The sequence below is a fragment of the Chrysemys picta genome, chromosome 1 (assembly GCF_011386835.1).
Source record: "Chrysemys picta bellii isolate R12L10 chromosome 1, ASM1138683v2, whole genome shotgun sequence".
NCBI lineage: Eukaryota > Metazoa > Chordata > Testudines > Emydidae > Chrysemys > Chrysemys picta.
The window spans coordinates 5382662-5397021 of NC_088791.1; the positions used below are offsets into that span (position 1 = coordinate 5382662).

General features: G+C 55.0%; 1 protein-coding gene across 2 annotated transcripts; it reads left to right on the plus strand.

The window, feature by feature from the left end:
* Positions 1-438: 438 nt before the first annotated feature.
* LOC112061019 (C-type lectin-like) lies at positions 439-11869 on the plus strand. Of its 2 annotated transcripts, XM_065552017.1 has the most exons (6): positions 439-1170; positions 2326-2405; positions 6615-6709; positions 7008-7145; positions 10240-10354; positions 11526-11869. In XM_065552017.1, exons 2-6 carry the CDS (start codon positions 2339-2341, stop codon positions 11540-11542), a joined length of 432 nt encoding a protein of 143 aa, XP_065408089.1. In that variant the 5' UTR covers positions 439-1170; positions 2326-2338; the 3' UTR covers positions 11543-11869. The 2 variants fall into 2 exon arrangements, with proteins under 2 accessions (XP_065408089.1, XP_023969184.3); XM_024113416.3 differs by lacking the exons at positions 439-1170; positions 2326-2405 and having other exon boundaries at positions 6401-6709.
* Positions 11870-14360: the final 2491 nt, after the last annotated feature.

Genomic DNA, 14360 nt, shown 5'->3' on the forward strand with positions numbered 1-14360 from the left:
AGCCCCTCTATCCCCACGCTGCCTGAGACTGCGGGTGCCGAGGGTCCCACAGTGAGGCCCAAAATGTTTAGATATTTTGGCTCTGCCCCACCCGTTGGTGGCTTTCACTGAACTTCTGGGTGTCTGACCATCACTGAGGAGGGTTCAACAGCTGCAAAATGGGCCAGAGGGACAACTGGTCCCCACAGCTATTGGCTTATGGGAGTTGATCATATTTATTCTGTGACATGCGATAGTCGAGGTGAGCAGTAAAGTTGGCTAGCTGTGCAGGGGCTGAATACAGGTTCCAGGAATGGCAGTAAACTGTGAATCAATATTTGCTGAGGAAAACATTTCTGAGGCAAATCTTTGAAGACGAGGATGTTAATTGTATTTGCAATTTGCAAAAAAGTCTGTTGCGGGAACTGGCAAATAATGAAGAGGACAGGTCGTTGATCTGGGTTGTAGTACAGCTAAATGTAAATGTCGACATCTAGGAGGAAAGAACATAGGCCAGACTTACAGGATGGGGGACTCTATCCTGGGAAGCAGCGACTCTGTGAAAGATTTGGGGGTGGGGATGGATAATCAGTTGAACATGAGCTCCCAGCACAACGCTGTGGCCAAAAAGGCTCGTGCAATCCTGGGATGCACAAACAGGGGAATCTGGTTTAGCAGTGGAGAGGGTTTTTTCCCCTGTGTTTGGCAGTGGTGCCACAGCCAACGGCTGCTGGAATCCTGTGTCCAGTTCTGGTGCCCACAGTTCAAGAAGGACGTTCCAGCGGATTTACACACCCTGGGGATCTGCCCGGAACTTTCCATGGGACAAGACGGACGTGAGCAGTTGGGCCAGTCAGGGCCAGGGCACGAGGGCTCCCTGCAGCCACACTGACCTCAGCGCTGCCAGGGGAGGGGGGAGGGGGACAGCTTTTATTTTATCTGTTATCTGAGCCCTGCCAAGTGCTTCCTCCTGCTCACAGCCCAGCAGATGGGTGGGTTGTGGCTCCTCTTATCTGTCTGCCTGGGCATTAAATGTTTGTATCTGCCATCTGGACAGATTTGCATGTTCAGTGTTGACACCTGGTCCCCTCCCCAGACTGGTCTACAAATGCCCCAGGCGCGGCCAGTGTCCCATGCAGGCTGCACTTGATCCGACCTTGCACCAGAGCGGCTACGCAGAGAGACAATCAGGTGAGAGCCTGGCTTCCTCCAGCTTCTTCCTCCTTCTGCTCCGGGTGGCTGAGGATCCACTACTGGGGTGCGTGGGCAGGCTTGCCCTGTGCGTCCTCTGACCCTGGGACCGTCTCTGTCTCACCCCTTCCTCCCACCCAGCACAGCCCTGCAGGTGGCACCCTAATGCCTGCGGAGCCATGCCGAGCGCCCTGCCCTTCCCACCAGTCCTGTGTCCAGTCCCCAATGGAGCATCACTCTGCCGGGCGGCTCTCCCATTGGACCCCTTCTCCCAGTCATGGTGCCACGGGGATCCCAACCCCCACCACGAGGTGCAGTAACTATCACCCCTCCCCGCATCCCAGACACACAGTGTTGGCTTCCCAGACACTCGATCACCCTGGAGCTGGAAATATGAGTGTGATTCAAACACCTGTTAGTGGGGGAAAGGCCCCGGGGTGGGGTCAGTGGGTGATAACACGAGAGGCTCCATGTTTCTAACACTGAACTGGTCTCTAGTCAGAGAACTATTGCAGAGGTGCTGCACCTGCAGCCGGCATTCCAGCCCTGTGCACACAGACTGGCCTCCATCCTGGTGGCACTGGGGCCTCTTCCAAACTTCCCTCCTCCCACCTGTGCCCTCCCTCCACGTTCCATGTAGGTGGCTACTGTGGGGACCTGCCAGTCCCAGCACTGGGGAGAGAGGGACAGTGGGAGATGGCAAATGCCCCTTACGAGAACCACTTTGCTCTGTAAACAGGACCCTGTTGCCTGGGACCCTGTTGCCTCTGAGTTGGCCTGGCCTCCCTGCTGCCCCCCAGCTCCTCCCTATCTGCAGCCCTGGTTCGGGGAGTCCCTGGCAGTGTGGCTTGCAGAGCCCAGTCACTGAGGAGCTGGGACCTGGCTCCCTGCCGGGTGTCCAGTTCTGTCCCTGGGGCACGGCTCGGTGAGGGTTAGAGGCAGAAGGGCCCTTCGGAACCAGGGACATGGGCTCCAAGCTGTATCCCCTCGGGCTGGGGGACGGGATCCCTCTCGGGGCCCTTCCAGCCTGGCCAGGCCCTTTAGCAAACAGCCTCTGCTCCAAAGAACTGAAATGCCCCATGAGGGATGGGGGGGTCGCTCCAGGGGCTGTCTCAGGCTGTCATGCAACATCTCCCTTGTGTGTTTTCTCACCAGGAGAAGAGAGAAGATGGGACCAGTCACCTACTTCGGCCTCTGCCTCCTCGGCTGCCTTATCTTTAACCCCTCGCTGGAAGGTGAGTCCCTGCCCGGCCCCTCGGAGCTGGAGACCCCAGGCTCTGTTTGCCCTTGATGGGAAGTGAATCCATTTCACTCAGAGGCCCCAGCCCCACCATGTTGGAGCAGCCATCACAGCTGGGTCCCCAGAGCCCCTTCCCCACCAAATCCATCAATCCAGACCCCAGCCAGCGGTTCAGCATCTGCCCAAGCCGAGAGGCAGCTTCCTGCTGCCCCTGGCTCTGAGTGCAGAGGGAATCCCTGAGACCTCCTGGGGCTGAGTGTGAGAGACAGGCTGGGAGCTAAACCCGCCCCCAGCTCCTGCTGCGGCTTAGAGGGGGACTTTCCGCACTGGGACAGAGGGGTCCCCTCCCAACCAGGGAACAGAATGTGCCAGTAACGTCCAGGACCACCGAGAGCAGATTCGTGCCCCGGTGAAAACAATTATTCGGGCCCCCCAGCAAGGGCGGACCAGCTAAACAGGGCCGACGAGAGCGGGGGGAAGTCGGGCCCCGGGCCCCCTTCCGGACTGCCGGGCCCCGGTAATATGTACCAGCTTCCCCACACACACACACACACACACACACACCCTGTCGACCCTGATAACATCCCAGACAAGTGACAGCCATCTCTTTTCATTGGGCTCAAAATGCCGCCTCTTCGTGAGCTTCATCCCTGTGCTACGGATAATCCAAACCCTTCCCCCCTCCTCCTGTGCAAAGAAAAATTCTGGGACCCACAGCGTATTTCTCTCCCCCTGCACCCCTTCCTTACGTATCCCCACAAATCTCTGCACTTACTCCACATACCCCTAATCCCTTCCCCCACCCATCTGTCACTAGCTCTCTGCCTTCCCTTCCCTCTCTGGGCCCTCAGCTATCAGAGAATCGTAGAAATGTAGGGCAGGAAGGGATCTCCAGAGCTCACCTAATCCAGCCCCCCACACTGAGGCAGGACCAAGTAAATCTACATAATTCCTGGCAGGTATTTGTCCAACCTGTTCTTAAAAACCTCCAGTGACAGGGAATCCACAAACACACTTGGATGCCTATTCCAGAGCTTAACTACTTTGAGAGTTAGCAATTTTTTCCTAATATCTAACCTAAATCTCTCTTGCTGCGGATTAAGCCAATTCCTTCTTGTCCTACCCTCAGTGGACATGGAGAACAATTGATCACCATCCTCTTTAGAACAGCCCTTAACAGATGTGAAGACTGTTCCAGGAGGGATCCTAGTTTTCCAAGATAAAAAAAATTCTCAGCTAAAAAATAAATATAAAAATCTGTGTTTTTCTGTGATTATAATTAAATGCTGAACTTTAGTTTCCCTAGCCACAATATATATAGGTATCAGTTGAACACGTTTTTCTGATATATTTACAGTTGTAAAACGATGGAATGATCCAGTCACAGTGCATTGTTCCATTGCTGTTGTCGATGACCCTGCTGTTTCAGACTCGGTTTTGCGTCTTTTCATTCAGCTCATGTTTAGTGCTTTCCATGTGTTCTACAGTTGTCTGCCTTTGAACATTATCTACAGCCTTGCCGCCTACAGAACAGAACAGCACATTACCATCAACGTGAAATTTGTCCTTCCAACTCAGTGACTTGATCTTTAGGGGTGATTCTTAAAGTTTTTGGCATCTTTTCATAACTTTAATTACTCACATATGGAGGCTGCAGTGAAATTTGAAATGCATTAAAACACAAACCCCTATATGCCATTCAGTAAGATCTATACGCCGGAAGTAGTTTATTGGAGTATGTTTAGCTATGTAAATTTAAAGCACATTCAAAAATCAACCACAAGAGGGGGAGGTTGCATGCATTGCATAAGTGGCACTGGTACTTTCAATAAAATTTATTTAATAGTTAATATATATTTTTATTTTTTCACAAAATGTAAAAACTAAAGATTCTCTGTAAAAAATGCAAAATCCACATTTTTCCACAGCAAACGGATTTCTAGGATCTCTGATTGTCTGGTTCCCCCTCAGTCTTCTTTTCTGTAGACTAAACATGCCCATTATTCTCATAGGGCAGGTTTTCTAAAACTTTTATAATTTTTGTTGCTCTCCTCTGGAAACTCTCCATCTTATCCACGTCTTTCTGAAAGTGCGGCACCCAGACCTGAACATTCCAGTGAGACCTCACCAGAGCCGAGAAGAGTGGGACAATGACCTCCTGTGTCTTCCATACAACACTCCTGTTAACACACCCCACAATGATATTAGCCTTTTTGTCCACTGCATCACATTGTTGACTCATATTCAATTTCTGATCCACTATAACCCCCAGAACCTTTTCAACAGTACTACCACCAAGTTAGTTATTCCCCATTTTGTAGTTGTGCATTTGATTTTTTCCTTCCTAAGTGAAGTACTTTGCACCTGTCTTTATTGAATTTCATCTTGTTGATTTCCGACCAAATCTGCTCTTTGTTAAGGCCATTTGAATTCTAATCCTGTCCTCCAAAGTGCTAGCAACCCCTCCTAGCTTGGTGTCATCCATAAAATTTATAGGCGTACTTTCCACTACATTATCCAAGGCATTAATGAAAATGTTGTATAGTACCACACCCAGGACAGACCCCTGATGGACCTCACTAGATATGTTACTATCTTTGACAGCAAAGCATTGATAACTACTCTTTGAGTATGGTCTCTCAACTGGTTGTGCACCCACCTTATAGTAATTTCATCTGGATCACAGTTCCTTAGTTTGCTTATGAGACGATCATGTGGGACTGTGTCAAAAGCATTACTAAAATCAAGATCTGTCAAGTCTACAACTTCCACAGCGTCACGGGGCCAGTAATCCTGTTAAAGAAGGAAATGAGGTTGGCTTGGCATAATATGATCTTGATAATTCCATGCTGGCTTTTACTTATAACCCAATTATCCTCTAAATCAATGGTTCCCAAACTGGGGTTCGAGAAGCCCTGGGGGTTCACGAAATGTTACAGGGGGTTCTCAGGAAAAAATTCCCTAATGGTGGACAGAGCTGTCCCTAGGGACCCCGGGCAGCATGGGGCCAGCCACCTGGAGCCCCTGGACTTCCAAGAGCTAAACAGATGAAAGCTAGCATAGCTATCAAACTTCAAGACTCCTTATAAGAAATAGAAAGAGGGGTGGATATTTTTTGCTGTTTTTAAAATTAAATAGTAGCTAGTCTTGTTTTTAAAATTATTATGAAGAACAAGTTTAAGGTTTGTTGTAATGTGCGTTGTTTGCCTGGACTGCTCAAGACCTGAATGCTTGTGTAGGAGGAACTCTTTGAGTTGGCTTCTTAAATACCTTCCTGCTGTTTCACATCTGATACTCCTTGATGAAACGTAGGAGCCTTGTCTTATAACAGGCTTCTTCAAAGTGATACAAGCTACGAAAGTGAGATCTTGGAAGAGCATTGCAATTTTCATAATGTAATAAAAATACTGTAATTATAAACAATAATTAATAATAGTATGTAATAAGCATGTCATAAAAACAAATTTTATATTTCCAAGATCACTGCTTTTATAATTTATATTCAGGTAAAGGAGAAAATCCCTGTAAATATTCATTTTGAGGCGGGGGTTCGCGAGACTTGACATTTTAATGAAAGGGGTTCACAGGTTGTTAAAGTTTGGGAACCACTGCTCTAGATGCTTACAAATTGATTGTTTCATAATTTGTTCCAGTCTCTTCCCAGGTATCGAAGTTAGGCTACTGGTCTATAATTTCCCAGATCTTCTTTGTTCCCCTTTTTAAAGACAGGTGCTATGTTTGCCCTTCTCCAGTCCTCTGGGACCTCACCCACCCTCCAGGAGTGCTCCCCATCCTCACCCCCATGTCGCCTGTGTACTTTGATTCAACCGTGTTGCTACTTTCCCTCCCCATCAGGTCCCCCAGTGGTCCTGCACAGAAGATAGGAGGTGACCATCTTCACTGAGGACGGCCCAGCTCCTGTCCCCTAGGAGAGGAGACAGTGGTGATTTTCAGTAGGACAGCCACACTGCTACTGACAAAGGTGGCAAGGGAGTGGCAGCTGTTTTAACTGAGTGGCTTCAGCCCCATTGAAAGTCATAGGAGATAGTGGCCATTTTGACAGAGGGCAAACGTTCACGGGATTTGGGGAGATCCGGAGAAGCTGGAAGGATGACAGCCGGCAGCTCTGCTCCGATTCTCTTCTCCGAAACAGCCTCTCACCACACTGTTCTCTCTCCCCGTCCCATCCCCTCTCTCGGATCAGGAATTGGGGCCACGCCCTGTCCCAGTGACTGGCTGTTCTACCAAGGTCGATGCTATGCGTTCTTCCCTGAAAAAGTGTCCTGGTCGGAGGCTGAGGTACGAGACTCTTCTCAGGGGTCCACCGGGCAGGGAGGGTTAGTGGACAGGGGCTGAAGGGGTTTGGTGACATCACCATTGGCCCCGGGGTGAATCATTGCAGAGGTGGGGTGGGGAGGCTGCAGAAGTGACGTGGCTGGTGCCAGGCCCTGGGGCTCGGGAAGAGGCACCGAGAGGGGGCTCTCTCCCCTCACAGCCATCCCTGCTCCTGCTGCAGCCTGGTGGGGAACGCCCCACCTGTGCCAAACAGCGTCCTCTTGCAGGGAGGTAACAGGCCTCACTGATGTCCCTGCTGCAGGTCCAGTGTCAGTATCACCACAATGGGGCCCATCTCGCCTCCATTCTCACTGAGGCAGAAGGGACCATGGTGGCCAGATACATCAGGGAGTCACACTTCAAGGATAATGTCTGGATCGGACTCCACGACCCCCGGAAGGTGAGTGCCCAGAGCCTGCTTTGCCTCTGGCAGCTGCTCCCTCCCCGCCCCATGACTCTGTTTCCCAGGGGCTGTGCGAGACCATGTCCCATGAGCCCTTCATAGGGGCTGCCAGGATCTCCCTCTCCCGCTCCCAGAGTCTCCCATCTGCACTCCACCTTTAACCCCTGCCCTCCCGCACCCCTTCCGTCTCTATCCTACCATAAGCTCCGACTCCCCTTTAGCTTTTCCCTTCTAAATACAGCCAGGCCCTGCTCTCCCCATCATCAAACCGACCTTTGACCTCTCCAGCTACTGCCCGGTCTCCCTTCCTCCTCCCAGCTCATGCAATATGCCATGTCCTCCCCGTACACCCCACATCCCGTCTCCACTCGACTCTCACCAAGTTTTCTAGCCACTTTTTCCTGCCCAAGACTTGAGTCTCTGCTCCCCCTTGACCTCTGCGCTGCCCCTGTCACTGCTGGTCGCTCCCTCAGCTTGGGGATCCCGTCCTCACCTGGTTCTCCTTAGGAGAGCCCCCAGCTCCTTAGGGCAGGGAGACGAAGGGGGAGCAGTCGCAGGCTGGGAAGGGGCCCCAGGGGGCGAAGGAGCCATTATGAACATAGAACTGGAAAGAACCTCCGGGGTCACCGAGTCCAGCCTGTGCTATGGCCAGCAACCCCGTCACACCGCCCCCTGCGTAAACTTATCAACCTCCATCTGAAGCTTTGTCTCCATCAGTTTCCTTTCCCCCCCCCCTGCCAGGGAGGCTCTGGGGTCAAGAGGCTCCCCGAATAGCACCCACAGACTCAGCCCCTGGATCCCCCGCCCCAGACTGGAGACTAGACTGGACCCAGTGCAGGAGGAGTGAGGGGCTCTGTATCCCTTTCTCTAGTGTCCTCAGCCCTCCAGCTCCCCCCGGCCTGGCAATGGATTGGATCCAGTTCTCTGACCCACGAAGCCAGTGAGTATTCTCAGGAGCTGAGGCCAGGCCAGAGCCAGCACCCCCAGAGGTGAAAGGCCCCATGTCCCCTTCTCTGATTCTACTGCACTAGCCAGTCCTGCTAACTTGGGGCCAGACTGACGCTGGAGGGGAAAAGGCCCCGTGTCCCATTCACTGATCCATCCAGCATCTCCATCACAGACGCACTTTTATTTTGCTTACACAGGACGAGATCACTCACCTTAAAACCACCAGTGCCCCCGGCGGGCTGTGTCCACTAGGGACTAGAACACACTGCAGAGCGACTGCTTCATGGTGCGGAGATTTGTTAATACAGGCAAAGAGCTTGGAAGGGAGATGGTGAAGTACATGTGCTAAGTTAGGGTTACCATATTCAAACATTTAAAAAAGAGGACACTCCACGGGGCCCCGGCCCTGCCCCCGGCCCTGCCCCAACTCCGCCCCTTCCCCGCCCCCAGCCCCACCCCAATCCCACCCCTTCTACGCTCCCATTCCAACCCCTTCCCCAAAGTCCGTGCCCCAACTCTGCCCCCTCTTCTGAGCACCCTGCATTCCCCCTCCTCCCTCCCACTCTGATCTTGGTTGGGGGTTGCTAAGTGCTTCCCTGCTCCCCACTCACCCCGCAGCCCCTATGCCCTTGCCTGCCCTGCTCCTCCTCGCCCTGCAGCCTCTGCACCCCCCCGCCCCTGCAGCCTCTGTGCCCCCTGCTCCCCACTCGCCCTGCAGCCTCTGCGCCCCCTGCTCCCCACTCGCCCTGCAGCCTCTGTGCCCCCTGCTTCCCACTCGCCCTGCAGCCTCTGTGCCCCCTGCTCCCCATTCGCCCTGCAGCCTCTGCACCCCCCCCGCCCCTGCAGCCTCTGTGCCCCCTGCTCCCCACTCGCCCTGCAGCCTCTGCACCCCCCCGCCCCTGCAGCCTCTGTGCCCCCTGCTCCCCACTCGCCCTGCAGCCTCTGCACACCCCCGCCCCTGCAGCCTCTGTGCCCCCTGCTCCCCACTCACCCTGCAGCCTCTGTGCCCCCTGCTCCCCACTCGCCCTGCAGCCTCTGCACCCCCCCCCCGCCCCTGCAGCCTCTGTGCCCCCTGCTCCCCACTCGCCCTGCAGCCTCTGCACCCCCCCGCCCCTGCAGCCTCTGTGCCCCCTGCTCCCCACTCGCCCTGCAGCCTCTGCACCCCCCAGTTCCTGCAGCCTCTGTGCCCCCTGCTCCCCACGCGCCCTGCAGCCTCTGCACCCCCCCGCCTCTGCAGCCTCTGTGCCCCCTGCTCCCCACTCGCCCTGCAGCCTCTGCACCCCCCAGCCCCTGCAGCCTCTGTGCCCCCTGCTCCCCACTCGCCCTGCAGCCTCTGCGCCCCCTGCCTGCCCTGCCCCTGCAGCCTCTGCACCCCCTGCCTGCCCTGCCCCTGCAGCCTCTACGCACACACACACCCCGCCGCCTGCCCTGCTCCCCCCGCTCACCCGGCAGAGGGAGAAATACAGGCTCCACGTGGAATCAAACACTGCCGCGCTGCTCTGTGGGGGGGGAGGGACTCTGGCTGTTAGAGGCCCCAGTAGCTGCGAGCGGCTTTCAATCAGGCCAGGCGTCCAATCAGCCGCGCCGCACTCCGCATGAGGGGAAGGGGGAAATCCTGGACATTTCTACTTGATTAGAAATCTCCCCCCGGACGGCCATTTAAGGCTGAAAAAGCCGGACATGTCCGGGGAAACCCGGATGGATGGTAACCCTAGCTAAGTAAAAAGAACAGGAGTACTTGTGGCACCTTAGAGACTAACAAATTTATTAGAGCATAAGCTTTCGTGGACTACAGCCCACTTCTTCGGATGGCATCCGAAGAAGTGGGCTGTAGTCCACGAAAGCTTATGCTCTAATAAATTTGTTAGTCTCTAAGGTGCCACAAGTACTCCTGTTCTTTTTGCGGATACAGACTAACACGGCTGCTACTCTGAAACCTAGCTAAGTGTTACTATTAGATCAGCGTCTCCAGGTCCCGTCCCCCTGAGCTGGCCTCTCCCCACCACTGTCCCACGGCCCTTCCCCGACTCTCCCACTGCCTGAGTGGGGCACTTCTGTGTTGGGTTTAGGTATTTCTTTGGTGCCTTGTCACCAAGGTCTCTCCTTTTGGGGACCCTAAGACTTTTCTCCCCCGTCTCTGCAGTACAGACGCTGGAGGTGGACCGATGGCTCCCGGTATTACTACAAGGCTTGGAACACCGTGGAACCAAACAATAACTATGGTGTCGAATACTGTGTTGAACTGCTGAACCAAAGGGGTAAGCAGACGCTCAAATACACATGTGCCAACGAAGGAGCCACACACTCCAGCTTTCTCTGCGGAGGTGGCCTCCTGTCCTGTCACCCTGCCTCTCTCCCTCAGTTCACATTGCCGCGCTCTCTCCCCTGATCTCACCCGAAAATTCCTCCCCCATGTGTCCCAGTTTGAGGCTCAGCTCCAGTCAGAGGCAGGCCACACAGTACATTTGGCCCCAGACGATCAGTTAAAGGGAAAGACCCAAGCCTGGCTATTGCCCACTAAGTGATATGCAGGCGGGGTACGGGTTCTTCCGTTGGTGCCTTTGGCACCCTGATTCTGGAGGCAGCCGGGGGCTATTTTGGCCCCAGGGCAATTTAGAGCAGCCTCAGGGCTGCTCTAACAGTGGCAGTAAAAACCTGGATGGCCAGAGCACAGGGGCTTCAGCCACATCCCAGCCTGTCCCCTATGCTGGGGAGGCCAGGACTGGGCAGGGCAGCTGTCTCTCTTCTGGGTTCCCCTACGCAAGAGGAACCCCCAGATGGCCATGTAAGCCATTTTCTGGCTGTCCGTGTTGCTGGAGTGGCATGCGGGGTGGAGCAGGGCTGAAGGTCTCACCCCATTCACTGACAATAGGACGGAGAGCTGGCTGAACAGGGAAAGCTCACTCGCTAATTCATGAGTAACTCATTCTTCATGGGCCCTGCTAGTCACACAGCCCCGCCCACCCTCCGATGCTCACGAGTCTGCGTGTTCTATTCCCAGCCCCGCCACTGATCTGCTGGTGACCTTGGGCAAGTCACTTCCCCTCTGTGGGCCTCAGTTTCCCCTTCTACCTCTTGTCTATTTAGACTGTGCGCTCTCTGGGGCAGGGACTGTCTGTGGGTGTGTGTATGAACACAGCACCTAGCACCAAGAGGCCCCGTCGTGCTCTCATCAGACACATTCCAGCACAATAGAAGAGGGTCTCCCACTGTCACGCTGACACAGCGTCCCTCAGGGAGCGATAGAGCCTGTCTCTGTCTGAGGCACATGGGGCTTCATCTCCAGCCTCCTCTTCCTCACAGCCTCATGCCCAGGAGCTGGGGCCTTCTCTCAGCAGGGTGCATGGGGGGGGGGGGGTGTCACTGTAAGGGCAGGAATGGCCCCACTCGCCCTTCCCCCGCCCCAGTGATTTCTGTTTTACCTTCTAGATTTTGAACTGGAATGATAAAGACTGTCATACGCAAAACGGCTACGTTTGCAAGTATCGACCCTAGCGAGGGGAGTCACACGCCTGCACCTGAAGGGGGAGCTCAGCGCCTGGGATGCAAAAGAACTGGGCTCCTTGGCTGTGATCAGACAACGGCCCAGACTTTCCGATGCCTTTGCTGCATCGAGGGCCTGTCCCCTCCCTCCCTGAGAGACCAGATCGCACTTCCCCAGCTGCAAACTCTCTTCCCCCAAGTGTCTCTGTTCTAGTTACATGCCTGCCCCTTCCCCCTCTTCCCCTCAGTGGCTGCAGCCCACGACAAGAATAAACTCTCCTGAGCATGTAGTTCTGTGTGTGTCTCCTCTGTTCCATTCCTGGCCCCATGTAGAGGCGTCCATCCAGCCCCCTCTGCCTGTGTCCTGAACCGCCCAGATCCCAGTGGAGGAAAGGACGGAGACCCCCAGAGGGAGGCAGGATGGGCCTGGCCTTTTGGATAACAGAAATGACTTGGTTTTCCTCCAGATATCTGCAATACCCAGAGTTTCCTCTCTTCTGGCCCACCCATCTCCTCCTGGTCTCCTCTCCACTCAGACCCTGAGCTCCTCAAAGCAGGGACGTGTCCAGCTGTTGTGTAAACATCATTGTCCTTCAGAGCTGGAAGCATTTGCCATGGTACTAAGCAGTATGAGGTCGCTGAATACCACCCCCTGGACCTTGTTTCCAGCTGGTCAGTGTTGGACAGTGACTGGGTTATGTTACTGCTCCTGGGGGAATTCTGCACCACTGCGTGTGCAGAAAATATGCCCCCATCCCCTTCCCCCGCCTCCGCCCCCCCCCCCCTACACTAAATGTCTTTGCTTCCCTGCAGAAAGGGGGGGGGGTTTGCTGGGGAGGGGTGAAATTTTGGAGGATTTTCCCCCGAACAGAGGTGAGGTGGGGGGCACACGGGGTTACATGCCACTGCTCCCTCCCACCCCCCATTTCTGTGAGCGAGCGCGGAGCTGCATGTCTGAAAGAGGCTGTCTCTGGGCTCTGCCGACTTTGAAGCCGGATGCTTCTTCCTGGGTCCTAGTGCCACTTGCGCTCCCTTTCCGTGGGCTGGGAGCCATCCTGTTTTCTGTACAGTACTGAATGCCCACAGTGGGGCAGGGCAAGGGGGGCGAGGTGGCGTAGTGTGGGAAAGAGACAGTGGGGAAGGAGGGCGTTGGGAGGGGATAGGGCAGTGGGAAAGAGAAGAGGATAGGGGAAGCAGGGGCAGGAGGGCAGCAGGAGCCCGGTAATGAGCCCCACCTCCTCTGCACCCAACCCCCCCGCCCCTCCCCCGCTGGGCCTCCCATACCCAGCCCCCTCTGCTGAGCCCCAACCACCCTGGAGAGTCCCATTTCCCCCGTGCCTGGAACCCACCAATGAGCCCCTGTGCATCCAGATCCCCCACTGAGCCACCCACACCCAGACTGCCCCACACAGAAACCTCTCACCCCACAGCTGGATCCCCCCACACTGAGCCCCTCCACACTTGGATCCCGCTGGGCAGAGCCTGCCTACCCACACCTGGTGTGTCTGGTGCAGAGGGGCAGGGGACCGGGGTGTTCTGGGGAGGTCCAGCCCTTGTGCTGTATCAGGGTCCGGAGCAACCTCACTGCCGAGTCCTGTCCTGGGGGGTTGGGGGGCGCTGCAGCGTGATCTCCCACTTCTGTGCAGCCAGTGGCCTGTGCTCCCCACGGCCACACTAGATCGGCCGCATTTATTTACTGACAAATAACATTTGCTGAATTTTAAAATACTGTGCACAGACTTTTTATTTTTGGCGCAGAATTCCCTCAGGAGTAGTTAACACCTTTGGCCCATCTATTCCATCCAAATTAATACCACAGACCCTGACCTGAGTGGGGCCTCTAGGCATGGCCTACCACAATGTAACTTCACCCTTCTGCCAGGGGGAGTTGCAGCACCAAGGGCCGGGTTCAGTATCTAGGGGTCCCGTTTAACACTGCCACAAACAACCAGCTCGAGCCCCCACCCAGTAACCTGGGAAAACTTAACACCATCCCGGGTGTTTCCAAGAGACTTCCCCACTCATAGGCACGGAGTCTGTGTGTAACCAAAGAGAACTGCTATTGAAGGGGACAGGGAACCCAGCATTAGTTTGGGAAAACACCACAACGTCATTCAAACATGTGTGATCATCAGCCAATGCGACCCCACACCACGCTGGGCAGTGCCCTTTGCCTCAGTTTCCCATATTGTGGTGGGAAAGTCTGAGGAATGAATGTCCCGTTAGTACATCGCTCCCCTCTCCCTCCACTGCACCCCACTTACGGTTGGCCAACAAAGACCCAGAGCTCAGAGGGGCCTTCATGTGGGTTCACCTCCCACCCCCGGGACATGCATCCATTGGGGGCCACGGCCGGAGGAGCGCTGTGGGCGCTAACAGGGCGGCGTGGCCGGAGGAGCGCTACGGGAACAAACAGGGCGGCGTGGCTGGAGGAGCGCCGCGGGAGCTAACAGGACGGCGCGGCAGGGCACTGCCAGAGCTAACAGGGTGGCGCGGCCCGAGGAGCATTGCGCTGCCCTGTTTGCTCCCATGGTGCTCCTCCGGCCGTGGCCCCCAATGGATGGTCTTGAGCACCCCACTTTGGAGACCACTGATCTACACCATCCCTGACAGGTGTTTGTCCAACCTGCTCTTAAAAATCTCCAGTGATGGAGATTCCACAACCGCCCTGGGCAATTTATTCCAGTGCTTAACCACCCTGACAGTTGCTCCCTTGCTGCAGTTTAAGCCCATTGCTTCTTATCCTATCCTCAGAGGTAAGAAAAATGTTTTTCTCCCTCC